Below are 27817 nucleotides of genomic sequence, written 5' to 3'. Positions count from 1 at the left end.
TGAGAAAAATGATTTTTCATGTATTTGAGAAAATTCTTTAAAAGTTTTAGTTTGGGAAATGTTCATCTTTTCCATTTTTTTGGTTTCTTCCCCCCATTTTTTCCTTACCCCCCTTTGACTAAAAAGAGGGGGGAAGGTGGAGGAAAGGGAAAAAACAAAAACAAAAAAACAACAACATCAGAACATTTTAAAAAAAAGAACAAAGAAAATTTTTAAATCTATTTTTGGCAAACGTGTTTGGTCTTCAAAAAGGGACATTTTTCAATATTTTTTTCCATTTTATAATTTTAGCCTGTGCTATGCAGAATCCTGGAGGAATGGTCCCAAACATTGCATCTTACAGTAGTGACAGCAGTGCGTGAGACCTTTCCTGTAGAATACTATAGCATTTTTATAAAGGTGTTCTGAAAGGCCAGGGCAGCAGGGCTGACAACTCGAGGTCAAAACCCAGTTGGTTCTTTAATTAATCTGACCCTGTGCACATCAGCCAACCGCAGCTCTAGAAAGACAATATGTATATGTCCGGTCCTTGTGCACCTAGAGAGGAGTTTTTCATTTTCACTCATTATTTTTTGTAAGATTTTTTTTTAAATTAGAATGGAGGGTGGGGAGCAATGAAAATAAGTAAAGTCAGGAAATTTTGAGTTTCTGCAGGAAATTCTGTCCTTAGCTTGTACCAGGCATAAGGGCAAATTCAAGGCCGTACATTGTGGCCATGGACTTTTTGGCTGAAGATGACTGGATTTAGAGTTTGTCAGGTTAATCATCCAGGAAGGGCTTGCTGCTCAGCAGAGCAAGGAACTCTTCCCCTCCCCATCCTTGGCTGAGTACCTGGCCTCCTCAGCATCCCTAATCCCTGCTAGCCTAGGGACCAAGAAACCACAGGACTGTGAATCAAACCTGCATCTTCCACCTTGCATTGTAAAATGCAACTCTTGGGCTTTTGGGGACTGCTATGTCAGCCCCTTAATTTTATTTTGAAGTACCCCGATAGTCAGGATTTTTTTTTTTATGTGACAGTTTGAGAAGGTCCAGAAAAAGGAAGGAAAAAGACATCTTCTAAACAGCATGAGGAAAAATCCTAACCTGATGTCGTCCATGTAATTTATTTTTAAGAGGAACTTTCATATAGCAGGAAACTTTCACACACAGCAGATTTATACATAATACCAGATGCTTTTCATATGATCTTCCCTTGTTTACCTAACCATGTTTGCTAGTTAGCAAAGCTGATTATTATTTATCTAGCATCCAGTGAATGCAAAGCACTAGACAAAAAGGACGTGCAGGCCCCGCCCCAAAGTGTTTCTAATCTAAATAATCCAACAGGAATTTACAATCTAGATAAACAAACAGGGACTTGGTACCTCATAATCTGTCTTCCGTTGTTTGGCCCTGCAGGAAAATAAGAATCATTTGCAGAGCAACTGAGTGCTTTGTTATAATTGCAGGCTAAACCATGAAGCCCTTGCTTACTTTTTTTCTCAGCCTTTATTAAGGCAAAACTCCCAATGACAAACTCAGTGAAAATGCAGCCTGGGGAAGGACCTTGAGTTTGGCCCTCATGTGATTAATCAACTTCTGTGCTGTGAAGAAGAAAACCCTTATCAAATAGAAATGTCCCATGCTTGAACACATGGATTGGCCCCTATTGCAGTGAAGGAAAGCCGCTAGAGTTGTCCATCCCTGGGAGATTGTCAGTCCCTTCTACATTCTTCTCCATCTTTCTCTGTCTCCACTAGGTGGCTCATGGCACATTCAAGAGCTCCTGGGATCTTTTGTCTTTTTTTTACAAATTATTTCTCTCTCCCTAATGGGAGCAAAGAGGGCAGAGAAATATGGTTCTGTGCTCCTATGGATTGGGGACAGGAGTGGGAGACTTGGGTTTGAATCTTGGATCTGCCATTTATTTGATATGTGCCTTTGGGCAAGGCACTTAACCCCTCTGCACTTCAGTTCTCCTGCTCTCACACGTACACCCTGTTTTCCCCCCAAGATCAAGTCCCACATAATTTTGGTTCTAGCCCTGCAGCATTTTTTAAAAGCAGCTGGATCATTGGTAATGCTGCAAGAGGAAAAGGTGGGAATGACAGTGCTTTAAGGAAGAAAATAAGATTGTTGGAAGCACATTCTGTGAATGCACAGCTGGTTTGTGGTGCATTTCCAGAGTCTGTCTAAGCAAACTATGGTATCTTGTGCTTCATGCCTTTAAGGGGGTTAGTAAAGAACTGTGGAGCTCTCAGTGATTCAGCCTTAGATCTTGTTTACCTAGAGCATCTAACAATAGAAAATGCTCTTTTGTTCTTTGTGTGTTTATTCAACATTGTTAAAAGGCAACGAGCTCTCAGTGGTGCCTGGGACTTGAAAGCTAGATTTAATTTAGAGTAGCCACTAACATACGCTTAGTACACATGGATCTCTGAGATGAAAGCCCAAGTGACTATAACAGGCAGCAGCCATGCATGCTTGCATGTCTGGAAAATACATAGGGGTTTGTCCGTCACTAACAGGTAAATGTTAAAAACTAGTCTGAGCATGACGTACACTCACAGGGCAAAGGACAGGAGACATTTTACGATTTAATTGTTCTATTTGAGAGTCTTTTGTTTCCAACGTGTGTGGGTTCTTGGGGTGCCCAGACCTGTGAGCCAACTTGTTACCTTCCCTTCCCCACTTGCAGCAATAAGGAGGCTTGTATATGCTTAACTGGGAGTCAGCTCCCTAACACCACCAGCCTGCTAGCCATCCATCCAATCGGTTTCCTCTGGGCTGACTGCCATGACCAGGAACGAGTGTGGAGGAAAGAAAAAAGAGATCTAAATGCGTTATGAACATTTCCAAGTGCCTTTTTTCATTTTTTGGAATTTCAAGTTTGATTTTTTTAATAATTATTTTTGTTGTTAAAAGTAGTGACCAAAATGAGTTGTTTTTGTTTAAAAATGCAAGTTGGCATGTAGTTTAAGCTGCATTCAGTGGCATGGGCCATTCAGATCTTTTGTCCGTTGTTTTCTTCCCCTAAAACACACTGCTTTGTGCCATAATAAAAATCAGGGCTTTGAAAACTGTTGGTACTCCATTAGAGTGAAGAAAAACATTTTTTTTTCTTTTTGCTTATTCTGGACTCAAATGATGGTTTCTCATTGATGTCATACTGCATACCACCAATGAAACACAGCGGCGTGAACATATATTAGTGTTTGATTTTGATTGTCCAAACACTTTTTTTTCCAACTTCTCCTTTCTTTGATTTTGCTGAACAGATTCTTGTTAAGAGGATGATCTTGCACTTATCCCAGGGGCTGAATTGTTACGGAGGGAGGGGAGCAGTGTGAATGGTCGTGCCTCACTCTACAGAATTCCAGAGTATCTGGCTGGTTCTACTAAAACTAGCAGCCACAAAAATAAGTAACCATTTAAGTGATCATCATTAGGTTTCAGAGTTAGCACTCCCGCTTGTTGAATGAGAGCAGTTTACACCATTCTTAGCACTATTTTTTCTGGTTGTCTGAAGATTGTCATACAGTGCTGAATTGGTTTACATTTGAATTTTTTTTTTCAAAACCATATGGGCTGGAAAGTTAATATTTTTTAAATGAAACTGTATAGTTTGCAGGAACTGATGGTGTGACCAGAAAAGTGCTGGCATGGGGTGCCTCTTGTGCCAACTGAAGCCAGCTTGCGCTCTTCTTTCTCTTTCCTATCGATGAATTTTAACAATGTTATTAATGATTGTATTATTCATTTAGATTGCACCATAGATGTGCATTGGAATTAATATACATATAAGAAGATCAGTCATCTGCCCCGAGGAGCTACAATCTGAAATCCTGCCTTGTTTTATGCAGATGCACAAGGAGCCTCTTCTCACACCCAACACACTGATGCAGCAGCTAGGCAGGATTGTAGCCTGTTGCTCTCTACAGCGGTAGGTAGGGAGCATGTTCTGTTGTAGGTTTGAGAAGGGGTGATCAATGGTAGCTCTCTTGCCCCTTCTGCAAATTCTGCCTTGGGAAGCAGTAGCTGTGGGGAGAACATGCTGCTCCTTCCCTCCGGCACCCTCTGAGCCACCCTGCAGGATGGCTCCTGCTCCCTTCACTAGGTCGTTATATTTTTGCTTATCCTCTAATAAGGTAGGGCAAAGTTGCACCCAGTGGGCTGTTTCTGATCTCACATACACAGAAGCAGTAACTCTGCTGTATACTGTGAAATTCCCTAGTGTAAATCTAATATGGGAAAGAAATGCTAACTTCTGAGTATATCTAGTACTGTTTTGCATAGCTCTTTTCTTATTGGTGAAATAAGCATTTAGGTAAATGGAGGCCTCTTTGTTGAATTTGTGCTCCAACTAACAGGAGGTTCTTCAGGAGATAAACTTTAGTAATCCTGTATGACTTCTTTTTATCTCTAGTTTATTTGCTGTTCAAATACAAAACAGATTAGGGTACCTTTTTCAAAGGCTAAAGGTTTAGCTGCATAACTCCCATACAAGTCAATAGAGGCTTCATGGCTAAATCCTGATTCCATGCTTTGACAGTGTGACTCCTGCTGTCTCTAAGGCCAGTTGTAGGAAGAGTGTAACTCAGCTGTTTTCTGTGTCACAAGAATAGCCACTGCTGTCTAAATTGTTTAACCCTCATGCACTCAGCACCTTGATTAAGACTTCTGCACAATCTGAAATGTACAGTCGCAGCAGCTGTAGCTAGGTTGCTGCTTTACTAGTATTTAGCAATTTGGGCTAAGGATAAAACTGAATGGACTTAAAGAGGAAGGAAGCACTGTAGACTCAGACAGAAAGTGGTGAAGGCTATTTGACAATTATAAAAAATTTCATCCATGAAATAATGAGTGTTCTGAGGACCAACTGGACATGGGGCTAATTTAGGACTAAGGAAATTGATTGCACTTCTGTTGCCCATTTTTGCTCAGCATATGCCCAAGGGACACCGCATTCTGAGTCTCCTCAGAAACGTACCCTTTAGTGTATTTAAATTTATATTTGCTTTGTATCTGCATGTTAAATAAAGAGGGAGATAAATAGAAATATGTAATGAAAATGTTTGCAGGAAAAATCAAGGTTGTTATGTAAGATGAATTCACCTGTATTTCAGTGTTGGCCATGAAATTGTTGTGCATGTTATATACACAAACAATTTGAGCATCATATTTGGTGTATTCTCTATACGCTTACTCCTGCCTATCTGTCTGTCTAGCTCACTAACGGTGCACTCTTTACTGTGTTGATATGTAAAAGATAGGTACATTCTGTGGTGAAAAAGAATATGAAGAATATCGTTAAAAGTGAATGTTTGTCCGTTTATTGTAATAAAATTAACATTTACATAAAAGTTGCTAGAGTGGCAGCCCTGGATGCTGATGACCTTCATTTATTAGCCACAGCATGGGTAGTGGTAGAACAAACATCTCTACACTGCCCTTCCAATGCACCTCAACTCTAAACTGGTGGAGCCAGGGGCTAGAGATGAGTAGACTAATCCACAGTACTCCCTCCTTTTCTTCTTCCACACCCACAGAAACCCATCTCCATCCTCTCTCCTGATCTTCCCTCTTCCTAATAAGACACCTTACACCTTGCCCTTCCCAGCTTATCACGGACTAGAATTCTTGCCTCATCCGAGTCCCCTGATAGTCACATTGTTTGCCTCTGCTGGAGTCTTTACTGCCCCTGGTACTGCTGCACGACTTAGCAGGATGGATCAAACACACAGGTGTGACATCTAGTCACCGGAATCAAAGTTTCTGTAAGAACCCGCAAAGCTCAATGGGGTAGTGTCTAGGTCAGTGGTTCCCAAACTGATGTTCATAAACCCCTGGGGGTTCACGAAGTGTTACAGGGGGTTCTTGAGGAAAAATTCCCTAATGGCAGACAGAGCTGTCCATAGGGACCCCGGGGGGCAGCATGGGGCCAGCAGCCCAGAGCCTCTGGACTTCCAAGAGCTAAGCAGATCAAAGCAAGCATATCTATTACACTGAAGAGATTTAAATTTCAAAACTCCTTATAAGAAATGGAAAAGGAGGTGGATATTTTTTGCTGTTTTAAAAATAAATAGGCAGCTAGTATTGTTTTTAAAATTATTATGAAGAACAACTGTAAGCTTTGTTGTAACGTGCGTTGTTTGCCTGGACTACATAAGACCTGAATGCTTGTGTAGGAGGAACTCTTTGAGTTGGCTTCTTAAATACCTTTATGCTGTTTCACATCTGATACTCCTTGATGAAACATAGGAGCCTTGTCTCATAACAGGCTTATTCAAAGTGATACAAACTACGAAAGTGAGATCTTGGAAGAGTGTTGTCATTTTCATAATGTAATAAAAATATTGTAATAATAAATAATAATAAACAGTGTGTAATAAAATGATGTGCTTATATTTCCAAGATCACTGGTTTTTATAATTTCTACTCAGGTAAAGGAGAAAATCCCTGGAAATATTCATTTTTAGAAGGGGGTTTGTGAGACTTGACATTTTAGTGAAAGGGGTTCACAGGTGGTTAAAGTTTAGGAATCACTGGTCTAGGTGGACCATTGGAGATGTTACTGACTTAAAACAGATTCCACAAAGTGGATTTATTGTAAATATTAAATCTCTCTTCTTTTTGCAAGACTCAAGATGGAAGAGCATGATGTGCTTTCTGTGTGCAACTGCAATCCAAAATCATTTGGATACAGCAGGATTAGAGTGGTGATCTCTCAGCCTTGGGAGCATTGCCTTCAATAGGCTATAGAAAGAAAAATATAAATAGTTGGGGAGGGGTTGGAGGTCATAAATATCTTAATTAGTTAGAAGTGGCCTTATGTAATGCACTTCTGCTTTGCTCAGCCATTTTTCTGTTAAGAGTTCAGCCTTAATTTGTGAAAGGCTATCTCATTCCTTCCACATTCCCCACCATTGCACCTGCAGCCATTGCTGGTAAAAAGCGAATGCACACGCACACACGCACACGCACACACACGCGCACACACACACACACACACACACACACACCTGAGATACTGCAGTTATTTCGTATTCTGTATTCCACACAGAGCAATACTGCTCTTTCTCAAACACCAGCATGTTGTAACTGTTGGCTTTCTTTAATAGCTATCACTGCATGTGTAATAGAGGGAATATGGAAAGAATGAGAAGTCCATTCACAAGCTAAAGCTGAACTAATAACACACAAATGGTCAAATAAAACAAAAGAGAAGAATTCTTATGCCATATTGATCATCAGAGGACACAAAGAGGACTATTACACTTTTGCCTAGGAGTCAGTCATATCAAATAAAATTACTCAATGTCACTCCAGGACAAGGGACCTTTACCAGCTGTGATGTTTTAATGAGCTATCCATAGCATCTGGGTGCAGCAATGGAAGCTATAGGCTCAGAACTCACTCTTGAGACAGAGATACAGAGTGGAGGTGAATCAGGCTCATGCTTGGGCATAGCTACTGGTGGTCTCACGGGAAAGTCATGTTCACCTCGTCCCAGCTAAGGGAGCATGCTGCAACTGGAGAAATGGTGAGAGAGGAAAGGTGGGGCAAGTGCAGAAAAACCTGGAAAGAGAGATGGTGGGACACCCAAACACATGAGAAGGAAAGTAGGACTCTCTTTGCAGGGAAGGTCAGAATTTAGTCATTGCTTCAGACTTGAGCTCATTTGAGTACAGATGGATGACAGCTCAGCTCATCTGAAATGGGAAGGGGGAATGGGAGAGACCAATTTTTATTTTTGTTTCTTTAAAGCTTGAATCATGAGAGTGCTATGAAGGGAATATTAAGCGGTGTTCTGTTTAGATGCACCTCTTCTACCAGGGAGTTTTATTTTTGGGTTTGTGTGTTTGTTTATTTTTCCCCTGAGAACAAAGGACAGCTACAGAACAGAGCCTCATCCTGCTACATCCAGCAGAACTTCAGGATATGCACACAGGAGTTGCCGTAGTTGTCATTCATGCCATGTAACATAGGGATTGAAATGGCCAGAGCTGGGTTAACAACAGAAAAAGTCAGTGGCAACATGACCATTATGTAGCTGGTAGATGAAAACATCTGTAATAGCAACTGGAGCCGTCTTGTCTATGGCCTCACTGATCATCTGACCGTCAAGCATAAGGGGAACTGTGTTAAACACTATGAAGTGTGTTTGACTTTTACAGCCAGATAGGAAACAGAAAGAGAATTTAGTCTCTGAGCTTTTTTTGAAAGAGCAATAAAAGGACTAAACAGCAGCAGTCCTGGTCACTCCCCATACATAATTGAAATAGCTGCCCACTGAAGTCAGAGTGAGATTGGGGGGATGGGGCTGTATAAGTGGCTCTGACTGTTGCTATAACAACAGCACCTTGGTCTAATTTCTTTTGAAAAATGAATTGCTGCTGGTGGGATGAAGCAGAGCAGCTTCTCCCAGCAGATGAAAGCTCTGCCGACAGCCTCAAGTGGTCTGTTGTTTGTGTTTTGGATACATTGTGCTGTGCCCGCTGCAGCCCTGTTGAAAATTTCAAGACTGGTTAGATTAGGCCGATAGAGTGTGTGCATGCATTTGTGTGTGTTTGTGTGCGCACACTCACATCCTTTAGATTCGCTTCAGAAAACAACCCACTAAAGTTTGACCTTTTTCTGTTCCACAAACAAAGTTCCTCTAATGACATATAAATAATACTGAGTCCTGCTTCACCAAGCCTTCTGCTTTTCTGCTTTGTGGTAGAAACCTGCTGTGAAATGGAGTCCCATCAGTGAGGTATTGTTAATAAGAATAATGTCCTACCAGCATGCAGGGGTTTTTATTTTATTTTATGCATCAAGAATTTTTTGCTCTTAGAGAGGAACCTCCAAGCTGCCTGCAAATAACCGCTTTATGCAAACTGCAGATTGCATGTACAAGCAACATATTGTTTCTTTGAGGGAGATGGAAGGCGTTTTATAATAGAATATCTTATTATTCAGGCTTTGTTTTCAGAGGGGGAAGGGGACATACTGAGATTTTATACAAAAGCAGGGTGGACTCTTGATGCAGTAAGCTGTTTGCCAGTCTATGGCCAATGCAAGACTTCTCAGCCATTCACCATTCCTCAGTCAGGACATGAAAATGAACATTTGAATTAAAATGGTCTAATAAGAATATTTTAGTTTTATACCAGAAGAGAAGAGAGATTTCCTCTCCAGCCTAGCCGAGGCAGTCTCAGCTTTCTCTTTTACCCTCTCCAAAGTTTATGACCAGCACATTCTCTTCAAGTGCACCATTCATATGGTGTTTCTGTCTAGAACTGTTATTAAGGTGATTTCAAAGTGCAATTAAAGGAAACCACACAAGTCTTTATTTTTTTGTCGTTTGATTGTGCAATTTTTGTAAATCCCCAAATCCTGAAATTGCATTAGGAAAATCAAATAATTTTAGATGCAAGCTTAGAATAGGGTCCACTTGTTTTCATATGCAACAGTACATGCTTTCTGCACATTAGACATGTGAGGGAAAATGGTTTCCTTGTGGCTCTTTGTTGCAATAAAAAATAAATGTAGTCATTAATATTCATATACTGGTCCTGCTGTTACTCCCGCTGAAGTCAGTAAGTGTTTGTCTATGTGTATAGTCAGACAGCCAAGTTTTAGAACATCAGGAAATCTTTAAGAGTTGGTATTGGCAGGAATGGGTTCGATTTGTTGCTGGTCATTTGGCGCTAATTTGTGTTAGTTTTCATAAACATGTCCATATAATAGATGATGGGTTCAGTATAAATCATTTAATGATATAGTGAAGCCTGCAAATAGATCTCTGCATTAGCAAACTCATGTTTTAAGTGACCACCTTCAGTCTTTCTAAATGGACTGAGTACAATTCAGCACCACATGTCCACGTCTGTTAAGCCACATATTTATTGTTACCTTGAGTGACTACTTGACAAGTTAATCTGGGAGGCACCCTCTCCCCAAAACCCTGAGTATAATAGCCCTATTCTTAATGCAGGTGTTTGTTATGAGATTATTCTTGGGGAACAAAGGGCCCAGCTCTACAACAGAAATAAGTATGATGGGGAACCTGATGAGAACATGGTTGTCCCTTTGCATTGTTAGAAACATACTTCAGTCTCGCAAATGTACATGGGACCCAACTGTGTTTTAATCCTGCCCCTGAATCACATTGCCCCAGGGTATTGCATGCTGCTGGGACATGACTGAAACACAGCTGGATTCTGTCTACTCTACAGGACCAAACTATATAGGAAACTCTCTCCAAGGACCATCAGTACAGTAAGCAGGTCTTCCAACAAGGTTGTTCATACACTGTAGATAGGCGCAAGTACTTAGCATGCAGTCACTCAGTGCTAAGGGCCATGGAGAATTTTCTTGGGGGGGGTCTTTGAGCACAGTAACTTCCAGCTCTTTGAAATGCTTACTACTCCAGTGTCCTCTATTGCTCTTTTATCGGCACAGCAAGTTAGGATCACTTGTTTGTTGGGATTTTGGTGGGGGAGAGGGCTGGTAAAGGGGAGACGGAGAGTTACTTGTTAACTGAATGTTTAATAGCTGAAATGAAGATGTGTAGAAACTGAGTACAGAGGGTGATGTGTGAATGGGCTGATAATATCAGATACTCTAGCAACTTCTAGTATTTATTTTAAGTTACTCTATCAGCTGTTTTACTGAAGACCAGCTCTTGGAGCCAAAAGAGATTTATGACCTTTCTTTTCAAGTTCAGAAGGAGGTAAACTTGGAAATGACTGTTTTTGTACTTGAGAAGAGGGAGTATTACCACATCCATATTATCCTTTGTTGGTTGTGCGGTCTGAGCTAGGGATATATAAAGATCAGTCAAACAAACTCAATGTGGTAACACGCTGCCACACGCTCGTGATATTGGTTCAAGAGCAGCCTGGGAACTCTCACTCTTTGCCTGGAGCTCTGATGTCACATGGTGGTGATCAGCTAGCTTTAAACTTTAGAGGTTATTCTGTTATAAAGCCACCTTATGGGACCTGATTTTCCGTTGGCACTAGGTTTGGAGGAGGGTGCTTGCTCACAGAGAGCTGCAGTGAGACTGTTGGGGAGGAGTCAAGCTATAGGAATGGTGACCCCAGAAATAAGGAGTTAGGGAACCTCAGAACACACTCCAGACCATTCTTTCGGCTCGGGATAGCTACACCAAAAGTAACCCAGACGTGCAAAAAGAAAAATACCAGCGTGATTGACCCTAATCTAATCCATGCTGCGGAACTCGCCCCGATGATCTTAGAGTTGGCTTTTGGCTGATGTTTGATCTCGTTTATTTATAAAGAGGTTTGTCTGTTTAGCCAGTTAGAAATGTTAGCACTGCTGACAGATTACAGTGGATGATTGTTGTATTATATGTTCCCTTATTACGTCACCCATGCTTCCTGGTCAAATGTGTTGTAAAAAGGCATAGGTCGTGGACTATGGTATTTATACACTATTCTTTCTTCTTGGGTAACAGGTAACAAACTCCCATGTCTATATGCCAACAGCACCTTACTTAGGAGAGAGAGCCCGTATGTTAATTAGCAATGTATTCATCACTTTCCCACTCTGTCCCTCTAAAAATCTCATACTCTAATCCTTTTCAGTGAAGTCAGGAGCTTGGACTGGGGAGAAGAAGCTGATGTTTTGCTTAGGGACTCATAGACTTTCCTTTCCATGTTATAAAGGTGATATTAATTCCTGTGTAGAGGACCAGCACAAGGTCTGGGCACTGCTGAAGTCCCATTTACACACTATGTGGGGCTCTTAACTGGAACTGTGTGATGCATAGGCCTTGTCCTGAGACTATCACTCCCAGTAAATAAATGGTTCTGAAGAGTACACAGACTGGAGAGGGAGAGGGAGTCAGCAGGATCCCTGTATAAAGGGAGAAGAGACGGTGGCATTTGCTTACCTGTTCCACAGCCAGGATGAACTTTTGGGGAGGGAAGGAGAGTGGAACTCCCAGTTTTCCATTCCAAATAACCAGAGGGATATGAGAAGAAATGAATGCAGTACTTCTCCTCTGAGCAGCCAGGAAGGACAAGGGAAGAGGGAGTGTGGAGAGTCCCCCTCTCCCCACTCCTGGAATTCTTCGATATGCTGAGGTGATCAAACTTTCCTTCAAGCACCACGAGAACTGGTCTGGAGGACTCTGGGATGGGAAGTCACTGGAATAAAAAATTGTCTGAATCTGGAATCGTGGGAAGAAAAAAGTTGAGAACCTCTAATATGGGGAAGGGCTGGGAGATGAATGTCTATGATCTTAGTAAAAGTAAAATATTTAAATTGATAAAATCATCAGTATTTTGTTCTCCATTGTTTTACTATCAAGGATGTAAATGTGTCCTGAACAGGTTCTCTGGAATTGTGATCTCTTCACTTTTTCCACGCCCTGTTCTTTTAGCTTTAGCCAAAGAAGGCTGCTTTTTTAGCCTGGCATTTAAACAATAGATGTAGCATTTGGTGTAGCATGAGGTAGAATTGTAGCTAGTTGCATTAATGGAATATAAATGTATCAATCTGAGTTAAAATACTTGTTAACGAGTTAGTTTTTCATGTAAAAGGCTAATTTGGCTGCATTTGTGGACTTGTTTTGTTAAGTGAATATTGCTATACTATTGTTTTAATTTGTTCTTTATTACTTATATTATGGTAGCACCTAGCATGCTAAATGCTATACAGACTTTTTATATATAACATTGTTTATCTCTGAGTATCTGAATCAGTTCAATGTCATATAAAGTGCTAACAATTTTTCTTTTATTAAAGTTTATATATTTTTTACTATTTAAGACCAACTTCCAATATATCTCTGTCTAGTATATTAGAGCAGAATGCTGATTAGAAAAAACTTTTTAAATGAGTCACTTGTCTAAAGACATAAAAGAAAACAGCTCGTGTTTGGAATGGCAGTATTTATACTGTAAATAATTTTCTAGAAAAAAGATTTTCAGAAATGATTAGTGGTTTTTTTTGTTTTTTTTTTTGACTCAATTTTTGGGTGCCCAACTTGAGACTAGCTTACAGGAGCCTGATTTTTCAGAGGGCAAATGCTTGGCTCTTTTTGAAACTGAAGCTACTTTAAAGTGTCTCACTTACTTTGGGTGCTTCCATTTTTGGGTGCCCAAAATCCCTAGTCACATTTGAAAATGTACCTTTATACTAAAACCCCTCAAATGGCAAATTAAACAGCAGTGCACCAATGCGTGAGATTCTTCACCTCATATTCAGGATCAAGTTTTTTTTTGTTTGTTTCAAACCCTCTTCTCCAATTTGCCTGACCTCTGAGGCATAAGGAGAAAACCAAGGACTTTTCCCATTCAGAATTTCTAAAATCTGTGAGATACAAGGGGAAAAACTACTGTTGCAAAGTTCATAACATGGTTGTGTGAAAGATAAATTTGTGTAAGTGGCTTATATGGTTTTTATTTTTTTCTTTCTTTTCTTCCTTCAAGCTACAAGAGACAGTAAAGAGGAAACTGGAAGGAGCGCGTTCACCCCTCAATGGAGAACAGCAAAATGGTGTCTGTGATGGTAGTTTCTCTCCAACCAGCAAGCGGATACGGAAGGATGTACCAGGAATCGATACAATCAATAGCTTGCCCAATAACTTGCCTTTGCCTTCTGTTTCTCCTCTTCACCAGCTTGACATGAAGCCTTCCTTACCCCTGCAGAAGAGTGGAACTCATGCTAGTGGGCTGGAAGACTTGGGTAAAAATGGTGGACTTCCAGAGATAAAGCTCCCAGTTAATGGTTGCAGTGAGCTTGAGGACAGTTTTAACATCCTGCAAAACAAGGAACTAAAACAAGAACCTTTGGATGACCCCACCTGCATAGACACTTCTGAAACATCCCTTTCGAATCAAAACAAACTTTTCTCAGACATTAATCTGAATGATCAAGAGTGGCAGGAGTTAATAGATGAGCTAGCCAACACTGTACCAGAAGATGACATACAAGATTTGTTCAATGAAGACTTTGAAGAGAAGAAGGAACCAGAATTTCCCAGGCCTGCCGCTGAGACTCAAGAAAGTGCAAGTGTTAAGAGCGATCCATCTCATTCTCCATTTGCTCACGTACCAATGGGGTCTCCCCAGGTGAGGCCTTCTTCTTCAGGCCCTCCATTTTCAAATGTCTCCACAGCTTCTAGTATAACTTCTGTATCCAGTGCTCCACCAGCTCCAATCCCTGCCAGCTCACCAGCAAATTGTGTTGTTCAGTCACCCCAAACTCCCAATCAAGCCCATACTCCAGGTCAAACTCAGTCACGACCTGGAAATGGTTATCTCATTAATCCAGCAGCAGTGACTGTTGCAGGTTCAGGGCCTGGGCCTGTGGCTATACCCAGTGCTGACTTGTCTCCAGCTGAACAGCTCAAACAAATGGCAGCACAGCAGCAACAAAGAGCTAAACTCATGCAGCAAAAGCAGCAGCAGCAGCATCCAAATCAAGCATCAAGCTGGTCACCTGTGGGACCTCCATCTAGTCCGTATGGAGGACCCTTCAGTGCAGACAAACCAAATAGTCCAATGATGTATCCCCAAGCCTTTAACAACCAAAATCCTATAGTGCCTCCTATGGCAAATAATCCACAGAAGACCACAATGAATAACTACCTCCCTCAAAATCACATGAATATGATCAATCAACAGACAAATAATTTGGGTACAAACTCTTTAAGCAAGCAGCCCAACATGCTTACTTATGGCAACACTAAACCTCTGACTCATTTTAATGCTGAATTGAGTCAGAGAATGACCCCACCAATGGCCAATCCCAGCAAGAACCCCATGATGCCATACATACAGCAGCAGCAGTCCCAGCAGCCTCAGATGCAAGCTCAGATGACACACCTGAGTGAGGAACAGAAACGAATGCTTATTATGAAGCAGAAAGGAATGCTGAATCAACCAATGGCATATGCAACACTTCCCTCCCTTGGCCAGGTAAGCATGAATACAGGACACACTTTGAATAATGCATGTGTACCATTTGTAGACAAGCAAGGAGAGAATAGCACAAAGCTTCAGCGTTTGCAGCTTCTCATATGTCTCTGTATGTTCTCTTTCTTTAAGTGGAGGGGTTTCTTTGCAGCAGCTTCTTGTTTTCAGTGTGACACCAAATGAATGCTTATATTGTGAGCAGACATACTCAGTCTGTGTATCTGCTGATTAGGGCTAGGCAGGGAGGGCATGGAGAAGATTGGTTTTGAAGTCTCATCTCCTCTGAGAGCTTGTCACACCCTTTGTATAATGGGGCACTTTGTACCTTTGCATCTGGTACTGTTGTATTGTTTAATGTTTAGAATGTTAACATCCTAAGAGGAGGTTTAGTAGTGTCACTTTTCCCTCGATGGTGGGGAAGTGAAGCCATCTTGAAGCAGAGCATTTAGAAAGGATGTGGCCAAGTCGCATGAACTGGCAATGGAAGAGCCTTCAAGAGGCTGAATGCCCTCAACTCCTACTCAAGGGAGTAAATAGCAATTGAGGTATTCAGCACCTCATGGGATCATGCCCAAACTGAGATAATTTATTACATGACTTCAAAGTGGTCCTTAATTACCCCTTTTTAATGTATTTTCATTTTCCAGATGCATAAAGTCTTTTCCAGTGGCTTGTCCAGTGATTTAGCTCTTAGAGATAAGCTTTGCCTCCTTGGCTTGACTGACTTTCCATTACCTTCTCACTTTAAACCCCTGTGGGGCTGGTGTTCTGAGGTTTTGGGGATACACAAGCAGATGGATCTAAAATAATTGTTAAATACTAATAATAGAAAGACCAAGTAACATTATGGGTCAGCCAAATTAGGATCCCTTCATTCAGACTGAAAACCCTTTAGTAAAACTACTGGTGTGCATAAATATTCACCAGTGTGACTATTTGAGTGGTGTTTGTGTTTGAATGTTGTTTTGTTATTTTTAAAAAGAACTACAAAAAATAATCAACTGTTTTATAATCAGTCCAGGCCTACAGTTAATGTGATACATGTCATGGAAGGTATGCCACCAAAGAGTGTCAGGAATTGTGATGTAATGATATGCTAATAGAATTGTCTATTGTTAGTTTTAGTCCAAACAGCTTTTACTAAATTAGCTGTTTCCACAACCACCTACAATAAGTGCTTCCTTTTGAGCACAGTTTGAGATAATTAATTGTGACTCACATTGCTAAGGCACATGTGAATACAGCGGGGTTTTACATTTCCTTAACCCGTTGAGTTTTGAAATCTACCAATAGGGGGAGCATATCTTTTCCACCATAGAGCCCTTCACATGTTGTTTAAAGTGAACTGCAAAGCTAAAAGAAATGTGCTCATGATGCATCATGCATTAAGATAGTTGAAAGGTTTGTTTTTCTGCTTGTCTTTTGCATTAGAAATTACAAGTCCAACTTCTCTGTTTTTGGTGAAGGCCTATCTAAAGAAATAGTGGGATAATGACATCAAAACAGACAGAAATCTGAGCTACAGCTTTTCCAGCCTTTCACTGAGAGGGAAAGGGATGTTTAAGCAGACTGTTTAATACTTTGTGATTTCTTTTCTTTGTTGGTTTGTTTTTAAACCTGTTTGAGTTAAACACCTATCAAACAGTTAGGAGAAAAGCTGCCACTGTGAAAGATTTAACATCCCTTCACTTGAAGGCTGAGAAATCTGTAGTGCAGGTTTTACCTTTTACAAATGTCACTGTCTCATTACAGTTCTCCAGCAAGAGCAGGGAAGTCAAGATTTCATATTCCTGTTGTTGTTATGGTTTAAAAAATTCAGAAAACCCTGTTTAACAAACAAAGCACTGAAGGCATCTTTGTAGTTTAGAAGAAAGAAACATGGGGGGGAACCAAAAATTTTTTAAAAACATTTGTGTTTCACCTTTAAATGACCTGACCAGAAATAGAGACCTATTGCTTCATACTGAAAGGTCCCTCCAGTCCCATGAGTGACTTAAGGTGCATGTATAGAAAAGGTTCAAAGAGGTGAGAAAGGTAAAATAATAGATTTTCAGCTGAAAGGTATTTCCCTACTCCTTTCCTTACTGCTTCCCTGAAGATTACTTTTCTATGGAAAACTGGAAAGCTGTTGTTATTCTGAGGTCTGCTCATTCAGGAATGGATTGTTTCACACAATGATGGGAAAAGATCTGTTGATAATATTGAGCCAAATCCAGAGATAGATGTTGAGATACTGCTACAGACTCCAGGATACAGAGAGAGACAAAGGTGCTAGAATCTCAGATCAGACCCAGATTATAGGTAAACATAACGAAAAACTTTTATGTTGCTGTTTGAAACAAATTTCAAAATGTAAATAAGTGTGTGTCTATATCTTTCTGTGAGTTTATAATTGTTACTCTCCGACTGTAATTTTTGTACCTCTCACATGTATTCATATGGTCTATAGATATATATATTGGAGTATATCAAGATTATTTAAAAACAAAGTGGGTATACAGAACAAGAGATACTGCTATACTAATTGGGTCACATGGTTGGCACTGAGCATATATTAATACCACATGACTGGTACACAGTGCATAATTTTTGCCAGGGCTGAGCCCCAGCACCTCTAAGACAGGCAGTTCATAGGCCTGACACCTCTGGTCTTGGCATGTCAGTAATGAACATAAAAAAAAAATTACTTGAACCATAGCATCTCTTTCATTACAAATTAAGCACTGCTGGTACAGAAGTTTATTCAACAGATTATGTACATACAAAAATCTTGAATGTTATTTCTGTATTGGCATAAAATTAGAGTATATAGAGAGGCTTGTAGATGTATACCTTAAAATCCATACACATCTGCATCTATATAATTCTGTTTATAATAAATAGAACATCTACATGTATTTACCACTTGCATCATTCATTGTTCATTACATATACCCCATTTTATCAACAAAGTTGGGGCTATATAAACATTCTATGGAGAGGTCACAAGCATATCTGACCGTACCTTCCTATTAACATGTCAGTGACTGACTGGTACTCTGGCCTTGTTTCCTAGGCTTTGATGAGCCTTATTAACTATGTTTAGAAGAAAAGGTGTGCAGCTTGTAAATTTTATAGAGGAAGTAAGCATAACAGAGTAGATCTTGTATGACTAGAATAAAATCAAACATTTGGAACTGAGAGAGCTGTCAGAAGTTAGTGAGTGTGAGAAGGAGAAGAGAGGGCAAAGCAGAAGAGAATTCTCTGTGAATGTAAAAAAAAAATTATAAACTTCTGATTCATCACTCCGATGAGGTTGTGAGGATGCTGTGGCTATCATTTCTATTAAAAATCCATATACCTTGTTTGAAATTAGAAGTGTATGGGGGAGGAGGGAAGAAATAACACCATATAGAAAGAATCCCTTCAGATTTGCTTTTGTATCTTTTTGTTTTAACTTTGAAAATGTGTAGCTGATTCAGTAGGCCTTTTTGTATGCGAGTGAGAAAAAGGGCTTTGTATCCATAGATCATTCCTAAAATGTAACCAGCTCTACTATTTTAACTGAAAAACAAAAAAACCCAAACCAAAACAAAAAAAACCATAGAGCTATGAAAGAGATCTTTGCTTTCTTTCAAGATTGTGTTGTTTAATACAATGCCTTTTATACCTAGACCAAAACAGTCATTCAAATTTCAACAGTTCCACTATGAAATCTGAAATTATAGAAGACGGTCCCCACACTTCCTTTTGGTGCTTCCAGGGATAGCATAGACAACAGTCAGACTCTGCTCCAAGGAGGCACAGGATTGGAATAGCAAAAATTTGGCAGTTTGGAATGTTGAGAAGCTCCCAGGGCTGGCTCCAGGCACCAGCTCAGCGGCCAAGGGGAAGGGGCGGCACATCCGGGTCTTCGGTGGCAATTCGGTGGCGGGTCCCTCTCGGAGGGACGGACCTGCCACTGAATTGCCGCTGAAGAAGAAAGTTGTGGGGTTTTTTTGTTTTTGTTTTTGCCGGTTGGGGCAGCAAAAACCCTCAGAGCTGGCCCTGGGAGCACCTGCCAAACAACCTGAGGAAATGTCGAGACTTCGTGTTCTTTGAAAGCTGTGGCTGGAGCCAAAGTTTCCTGTTGTCTTCAGTGGGCCTCACTTTTACAAACACTAACATTCACTCTTCAGAAATCACAGACAGGGAGGAAAAAATTCACTGATGCAGAGCTATATGGATATCATAAAGTCGCTTACCTACATGTGTTTAGTGAGCAGGCAAGGCACATCTGAGAACCTTCATATTCAAGAATAGACTGGTTAAATTCCTGATTTGAATTCTACATGTTCCCATTTTATTTGTAGTGAAGTCTTCACAGTTTCTCCTCCTCTTATCCAACACGAACCACCATTTCCACATACCTACTTCTGAGATGTCTCATTGGTGGCTTCAAGATTTTACATAACACTTGCCTGTGTATCTCTCTCTTGACTTACCCTGATCCCTGTGTCTGCTGTCTGTCATCCTGCCTGACTCAGCTGCCAGTTAAATCACAACTTTAGCCAGTGTGTCAAAATCTGTAGTTGTTCTGGGTAAAAAAGATTTTATACTCTTTGTCTCAAGCCACCAACTCTATCACTATTCTTAACTTTTATTCCAGGCTAGACATATAGGAGGAGTTCTTGATCCTAGACTTGGATTTTCCTTCGAAATCTTCATTGTCTATAAAGACAGGTTTCAGAGTAGCAGCCGTGTTAGTCTGTATCTGCAAAAAGAACAGGAGTACTTGTGGCACCTTAGAGACTAACACATTTATTTGAACATAAGCTCAAATTTTGTCTATAAAGTGGCTTATCAGTATCTCCAGAAAATTGCTGAAAATCATCCTTAAGCCTAATGTTACTGAAATCTGTATTCTTTCTCCAATTGTTTTCCATTTCCATTGTTGCAATTCCCTCTTTTATATACTACGGAAGAGCATAGGGATAGGGTAGTATCCCTTAAAATAGTTTGAGTCCTCAAGTCATGCTCCCTGTGTTCTCTGTTATAGACAGGGCCGCCCAGAGGATTCAGGGGGCCTTGGGCAAAGCAATTTCAGGGGCCCCTTCCATAAAAAAAAGTTGCAATATTATAGAATACTATATTCTCGTGGGGGCCCCTGTGGGGCCCGGGGCCTGGGGCAAATTGCCCCACTTCCCCCCCCCCCCCTTTGAGCAGCCCTGGTTGTAGAATCTGCCTCAGATCAGTAGTATGTACGTATCTAGACATAGCATGCTTGTTTATATTTCATAAACACCATTTTGGGGGACAGAAGCGTTTCCACAGTTTCTTCATATTGCTGCTGTTGTGTAAAGAGCAAAAGACACATCATCTTCCAAATTCCTCTGAAAACTTCAGAGAATCCAGAAAGTGGTAACTACTCTTCACTTCTGTCTTAGGGAGCCTGACCATACAACCCCTACAAGTGGCCATCATGGTTTCTAATTCAAAACTGCCTTCCTGGTTTTTAACACTCTCCATGGCTCCATTCTACCTCTCTGACTGTGTATTCAAGGACTGGGGAGCACAGGAAAACAACATATAATATTTTGCACTTCAGTGGCAGCTTTCATGTCAGGATCTTTATTTGCATTACAAATATTGATTAATTAAACCGAAGAAGCACCCCTTTCTGATAGGAAAGTATTAATATATTTGTTTTACAGAGGGAGGGAAGGAATGAGGCAAAGAGATGACCTGCCCAAAGCCGTGCAGGAAGTCTGTTGGAAAGCTAATATAACTTAATAAAATACATTCCTTTGATCAGAATTATGTTCAGGTCATTAGTGTCAAGGTGAGATTGCAGCTCACCTGCTGTTTCCCCCTCTTACCAATTCACTCTTCTTTCCCATTCTTGGCCCTCCCCCGTTTTCCTGACTCTCCAGACTCCTGACTCTATTTTCTCTTTAAATCTGACTTCCATACTCAGCTGAATGTCCAGTTTGAGGCAGAGGCCTTTTTAACTAGCATTTTGTTGGGGGGTGGGGGGGAGTTCACAACATTTACAATTTTTCATTTTGCCTGTTTTTTGTTTTTTCTTATTTTAATTTCCTAGCCCAGTTTCAGGGTGTTTCCATGTTTTGAATTTATCCAGACTGCTTATCATTATTGGACACACTAGTGCAAGTCACAAAAGTAGATTACCATTTTTTTTTCGAATTCACAAATGCCTTATTTGAATCCAAAATTCAGATTTACATTAAATTTGACAATGTATCCAAGATTCAGCTCACCTGTACTAAATTGTATTGCCAACCCTAAGTGTTCAGCAATCATGAGATTGTCTTCAAATCATGAGAATTTTTGTAAATGATAACTATTGGATTCTTTTTATTTGCCTTCTGCCTTTAGGGTTAGTTTCCAAGCTTTTCTCCACAACTACATGGGACAGAAACTTTCTGTCTTCCTTCCTTCCTTCCGTGGCAGCGCTGATACTAACCTTTCACTCCACAAATTGCTGTATCTTCTATTCTCATTTCACTAGTCCATGAGGACATTTGTAGTTTTCTCTCTTTCTTTTATTTTGACTAATCTAATCTGTCCTCACATATCTTTTCTTCCCTTTTTTCCTGTCTCTGTCTCTGATCTGTTTCTCCATCCCTTTCTCAGCTGTTCTGTGTTACTATTTATGAAGGATGCTATATAAAAATAAATTGTATTGCTGACTTCAGTAGGTACAGGGACGAAGAAATTACTCAGCAAATGGACAGATAGAGGGTGGATCTGATTTGTTTCATCTGGCCAATAAGAGAAAACCCTTTTATGCATTTATTAGACACTTCTGCTAGCAATAATAATAAAACGGTCACCGCTTTCTGATTAGATATAAGAATGAAGCTGAAGATCTAGGGAAGCTTTCCCCCCTTTGCAGAATTCTCTTCTTCCTTCATCACCATCTCCAACTCCTGCACATTGCAGTTCTAAAGAGGGGCTTCCCACTGAAGCTAATGAAAGTTGGATCGAGCCCCACATGATTAAAGCATCTTTGGTATGTGAAGGACTACAATGAATAGAGCAGGGAACATTCTATAATTGTCCATCCATATCTGGTATGTGTGGATCCCACAAGGTTATCACCTTCAAATAAACCACTAAGGAGTAGCAAACATGGGTGAATGTCTATATTATACAGAGGGGCAGGGATTTACTTTGAAGGGGTTCTTCACTTTTTATGTTTGGGCTCTTTAACAATGAAATATTAATTCCGTCTTTGAGGTGGAAGACCCACTTTACTGGGTTTTCCCCCAGCCTTTTAATGTATTTTTAAAATAATAAATAAGGCTTTAATCCTACATTAGATATTAGTAAGGGGCTTTCGATTTCTGAGAGAAGAACTGGAGCCTCAATGCTTGTTACGCTGAACATAGATAATTATACTTGGACTGCCTTTCAGTCACTGTTTCAGTCCTGGACTGTGCCTATCAGTTTTGGGTGTTAGTTCATATGTCTGTGTGGATGATGATAAATTTAAATAAATCATTCTTGTTTCTGGGCTCCTTTGACAATATCACCTGGCTTGGAACTAAAGAGCAGTAAATTCTTTTGCCAGAAATCCCTTTTCCAAGCATGCAGAGAGTTTACTCTTCAGTTAGCATTTGTTTTCAGTATCTCTCCACGTGTTTACTAAAGAAAGACAAAAACTGGACTCGGAAAGCTGCCCCACGTAATGATGGGGCATTAGTAGCTGATGAAAAAGTTAATTGTACATGTAAAAAAAACCAAAGTTGTGCTCAGATCACTAGTACTAACCAGCCTCACATTGGGACAGTTGCTGTTTTACTCTCTTGTCTGGCAGACTCCTCGCTCAACCTCTTCCTCTCTCAAGCCCACTCTAGATGGTTGATTACCCTGTATGTTAAGGGACATCCTTTCTTTGGTGCTCAAACATTCTATGATCCATATCCAGTCAGGAGCTAGTGACAAGCAGTTGATGAAATAAAAGCACTATTTTCAAGCAATAATTATTAAAAGGATCAGACCCTCTAATTAAAATGCCGAGCTTTGTACTATGGATTAAACATTGTGGGTCCCTTAAAAACAAGCTTTGACCTATGTTTTTCACAGTTCTTTATTTCTGTGAAATGTAGGTGGTCGTCTAACCCCTACCCAAAGCACACACTCAGATAAACTGAGGAAGAAAGGGACTCCAAAATGGGGGTAAATTATAGAATGTTACCAGGGGGCCTGTATTCCTCCTTGCCTGCTGCTTTCCTGTGGGTGGAATGTTTGCAGCACCAGGTGCTCTATGAATTCCTCTTTGTTGTCTCACACAAGGAGCGCCTCTTTCCTGTTTACATGTTAATTGGTGAAGGCTCTGGCCGTGGAGGATGCAGAAGGGCTGCTACTACATTTCAGTGCCTGGACTTTGGTAAACATTGATAGGCAGTGTTGGAATGTAGAGGAAGCACAGGAAGAAAAGAGCGGGGGTAAACTGAGGGGGACAGCAAAAAGAGGAAACCAGTAGAGTATTAAAGTAATGAGGAAATTCCTTTTTTGGTGAGTGTGAAGGAAGGCAGGGGTTCGGACTAGGATCCTTTCTAGCTGCTTGTGAAAACAGTCACTAGAGTTTCTTGTAAAGCCTGGTCAAACTGATGAAAAAGCAGCTGCCAGGAAAGGAAATCATTGTTATTTCTTTCTATGTGGCAGCGCCCAAAGGTCCGAGACAGGATCAGGCCCCATTATGCTGTTCAGCTGAAGAAACACCTAGGGAGATGTAATACCAGCCTCAGAGAGCTTGCAAGCTAATTAAAGACTGCATATAAAAAAATACATTAAAAGAACATTGAGGTTGCAAAGTCAAGCACTCGGAAGTTAGGAAACGCCAGCTGAGGGGATTATGCAGTTACAGAGGCTAACAATGTGCACAGTTTGATGGTTCCATGCAAGTTAAACATTTAAAAAAATACTTTTAAATCCTTTATCAAACTCTGCACCCCTGTGTTCTGTTGGCATTTGCCCCCCTCTCCACTCCCACTGCTTGGAAAAGTGAAACCCTCCATTTAAATATAAACTATCCCCACAACTCCCAGTGGCCACCCTCTGTAATCCTCTTGCCTTGGATTGCCCATGTGGAACCCTGAGGCTGCTCTCTACCCACTCTGGGTGAGGCAGGGGCAGTGGTGAGCTGGAGCAGGTTCCCACAAGTTCCCAAGAACCGGTTGCTAAAATTAGATCTCTGTGGAGAACCGGTTGTTAATGGGGCCAGGGAGTGGGCAAAGAACTCCGGTCTGCAGGCTGGACCATTCTGTTGCTCCCAGGATTCCCAGCTGGGGAGGCTGAGGCTCCCCTGGCCCTTCCCCGGCTTCCCCCCAGCTGCAGCGGGGCCAGCCGCCGGCACCAGCTGGGCAGCTCAGCTGAGCTCCTGAGTCGTCCTGCTGCTTTGAGCTGCCGGCAAGGTAAGGGGGGAGGGGGCTGCAAGCTCTAGGGTTGCCGGGGGGGCAAGTGGGGCAATTTGCCCCAGGCCCTGCAGGGGCCCTCGGCCCCACGGATATGTCTCCCCCCGCCCCGGCCCCTCCCGCCCCTTAAATCAGAACTTTTTATAGGGAACCGGTTGTTAAGATTTTGGCAGCTCATCACTGGGCAGGGGTGAGTCCAAGAGGAAAGAGAGTCTGTTGATCAGTTTTGGAGGGTATGCACTACAAAAAGTGTCCAAGCACCACTGGTGCAGGGCTGTGAAATTGCCATTGGGCCTGCCCATTTCCTAACCCTGTCCTTGTTTACCTTTGTTTCTCATAACTCTCCCACCACCGAACCACCTTACACAGCTCATAGGGTCTGAAACTGCTGCTGGAATGGCTGTGCAGGAGCCATGCTCTGATGTTGCTGCCAGGGAGGGGAAGTTTCCCTGGGGCCATGTGCCCTCAGTCCTCTCATAACGAGGATGCGAGGGGTAATGGAAGAACTTGGCTACCCCGTGCCCACTGACATTGTGGCTGAGCCTTTCCTTCCTAGAGGGTTTTTCCTAGACATCTTAAATGGCCTCTCCCTGAACCCACATGGGTGCCAAGGAAGGGCTGGGCAGGATGCTCTCCTTCTGAAAATAGGTAACTGTCTCAGTAAGGGCTGGAAGAAGTTATACGACAAGAACGGTTTAAAACTGGGTGCTTAGTGGTTCCCCCTCTGTTGCATGCTGCACATGTGAATGAAAAAGAGAGACAGATTACACCACGATAGTAGTTATGCTGCTCTCGTACACAGTGAGGTGAGGGTAGCATGACATGCAAGCAGCACTCAGCTCTCATTCAACATGATGGAAGTGGGTGTGGCTGAAGGAAATAATGCATGCCCAGAAGGAAAAGCACCATATTATGCTCCCCTCTCTAAAGAGCATCCTGAAAAGGCACTGCATGAGCATAAAGTAAAACTGCCAGAAGCACACTTACACTTCACAGGGGAGAAATCACACCAGTGGACACAACAAGCCCAAGAGCTACAGGGCCACAGCCAGTATCCGCCAAACAGCATCCTATTATCATTGGCTTCTGGTTACCTGTATATGGCAGAGTGTATATGGATGTATGATATGGCAGTAGCATTGATCACTTTGAGCATACTCCCGTGGCCCCAGATATCTTAAATTCTGCATCATACTTGCCCCTTATTATCCATCTCTATGAAGCTGCTGAGTCCAGTTCCCCATTACCATTCACATAATAATCTGCTTTGGTGGAATTGTCTGACAATTCTCCTGCTTCTTGGTACCCACCATTGCCGTGTACTGAAGTTCTGCTTCACAAACTTTGCCATGTTCTCCCCATTGTAGTATTTCAGTGCTTACTGAAACAGGCTTTAAATAATTTACTTAACTAAAAGCATGAAATAACTTAGAACTTTCTCTTAACAGTGTACCTGCAATTATGAGGTGATGTCCTGGCTAGAAATATGGGGTCATATTTTGATACTTTCAGAGGCAATTGCTGTATCCTTGATGGTGCTTCTCCAGTCTTTGTGTGTGTACAGCAATCAGTGCATTATGGTCTGTGTCAGCTTTGAAACAGTGGCCAGAGAAAATCATGAAATTTTGTATATCCATATGCAAGTCCTAGTGGCTCTTTTTCAATGTATGTATATGTTCTCTTTGGTGCTATCATAACTCTTGTGGCATATGTCACAAACAATCATTCAGTCCCATGCCTTTGTAGCAGTACAGCTCACTGCCCTTCTTTTGAAGCATCTATGAAGAGCTTGATCTCTTTCTGCGGTCAAAGAATTGCTGCACTGGTGCTGATATTACTACATGTTCAAATCCTTGAACTCTCTTTCACACTCTGATATCCATGCCTATTCTGTATCTTTGTGAAGGAGTTTTCTTGGGTGAGTTGTCCAGGCTGCATAGTTAGGTATGAACATACTGACATAATAATGCAACATGTCTTGCAGTTTCTGAATTTCTTTTCTATCTCTGTGCCAGATACACTCGAATCTTGGAATCAACAGGCATTATTTTCTTTGTGGTAAATTTCCCTAAGTAGGTGATTCCAGTTGTTTTAAAGTGGCATTTGCCTTTATTCATTTTAAGGTTATTTATACTTGCAATTTCCAGTACAGTCTGCAATCCTTCCTGACGTCCACTACCAGTGCTGCCCCAGTCTATTATGTCATTTAATGTGCATGTTCACTCCTGTAAGATCATCTAGCGTATGGGAGGCAGTGCAGTGAAATACTTTTGATGCTGAACATAAAAAGCAGTATCTGCCAAATACTGTATTGAAAGTGCAAATCTTGGCGCTTTCCACGTTCGAGAGATTCTGCCAAAACCTGGATGATGCATCTGATTTGCTGAAGAATTTGGCTTCTGCTCTCTCAGCAAACATTTCATTTCTTATGGGCAAGTGGAAATGTTGCCTTTTAATGTTTGTGTTCAACTCCTTAGAATCAATGCAGCATCTGAGTCAGCAACCTCTTTTCTTCACAATTACTGAGGAGTGCACCCAGTCTATGGGCTCTTCAGTACTATGAATTCTGCTATAAAATACTGCAGCTCTTTATCTAGTCTGTTTTTCAACATTTGTGGGTCATTTTTGGTAACATGAATAACATTCTTTGCATTGTCCTGTCACTATATCATATATAAGACCAGTAGGCAGCCTGGTGGAAGTTTGTTAGCAGAGTTACAGTATTATTCTGACTATGATGTGCGCCTTCTTGAGCAGATCAAGTACACCATATGTGTGAAAGCCCAAGACCTGTGGTGGTTCTTCGAGTTCTGGTCCATATGTGTATTCAGCTGTGGGTATACATGCATGCCAGGCACCTGAAACCAAAGAATTTTGAGAGCAGTGTCTGTTGGTCCATGCATGTGTCTTCGCTTTCCTCATGCCTCCAGTTGAGATAAAGTTCAGGGCGGAATGACCACCTCTCCAGTTCCTTTTTACTACCACGTGGCCAGGTTCTCAACCTCCAGTGTCCAGAGCTTTGTTGTCTTTATCCATTTATCTGTAAAACATATCTCCCCTCCCCCCACCTCATTACAAGTGCTAGACAATGCCTAGGACTCCGGGCTTCAAACTTTGTTCTTCCTGCCCATGTTCCTTCTTGGTCAGCGGCAACCATCAATTCTGCCTATACTGCCTTAGGGAAGCCCACATCGCAGCAAGGTGCAGTATCTGCCATTTGTTCCCAGTTGTACCCAGGAAGGGTGGGAACTTTGCCTTAAGAAGCACCTAGTGGAAAAGGTGTTGAGGCCTCAGGTGGACCCAGGTCAGAGGATCTCCCCCACCCCCTCCAGATTTCTCTTGAGGAAGTTCAGGATCCTCAATATAAGCTCCCAGGCATCTTCAGTCTTCAGTTCCAGCCGAATAGTGCTTCCTATTAACAAAGCCATCCTGGAGCCAGCTAGAGCAGTCTGGCATATCCTAGTCACTTGTGCCCCTACCTCTAAGATGGCAGAAAAA

General features: G+C 41.4%; 1 protein-coding gene across 14 annotated transcripts in view; it reads left to right on the top strand.

The window, feature by feature from the left end:
- MAML3 (mastermind like transcriptional coactivator 3) overlaps positions 1-27817 on the top strand; it is a 339298-nt gene that overhangs the window by 183155 nt on the left and 128326 nt on the right. For 13 of the 14 annotated variants that reach the window (XM_039542200.1, XM_039542199.1, XM_039542213.1 and 10 more), the window contains one exon: positions 13431-14921. In XM_039542200.1, the coding sequence (XP_039398134.1) occupies positions 13431-14921 (1491 nt within the window). Of the gene's footprint in view, positions 1-3825; positions 3926-13430; positions 14922-27817 lie in introns of those variants that run through there. The other variant, XM_039542214.1, reaches the window with a different exon arrangement.

This window comes from Mauremys reevesii, linkage group 5 (genome assembly GCF_016161935.1).
Source record: "Mauremys reevesii isolate NIE-2019 linkage group 5, ASM1616193v1, whole genome shotgun sequence".
NCBI classification, from domain to species: Eukaryota; Metazoa; Chordata; order Testudines; family Geoemydidae; genus Mauremys; species Mauremys reevesii.
Note: the sequence above shows the minus strand (reverse complement) of the source record. Positions and strands in the feature narration are given on the sequence as shown.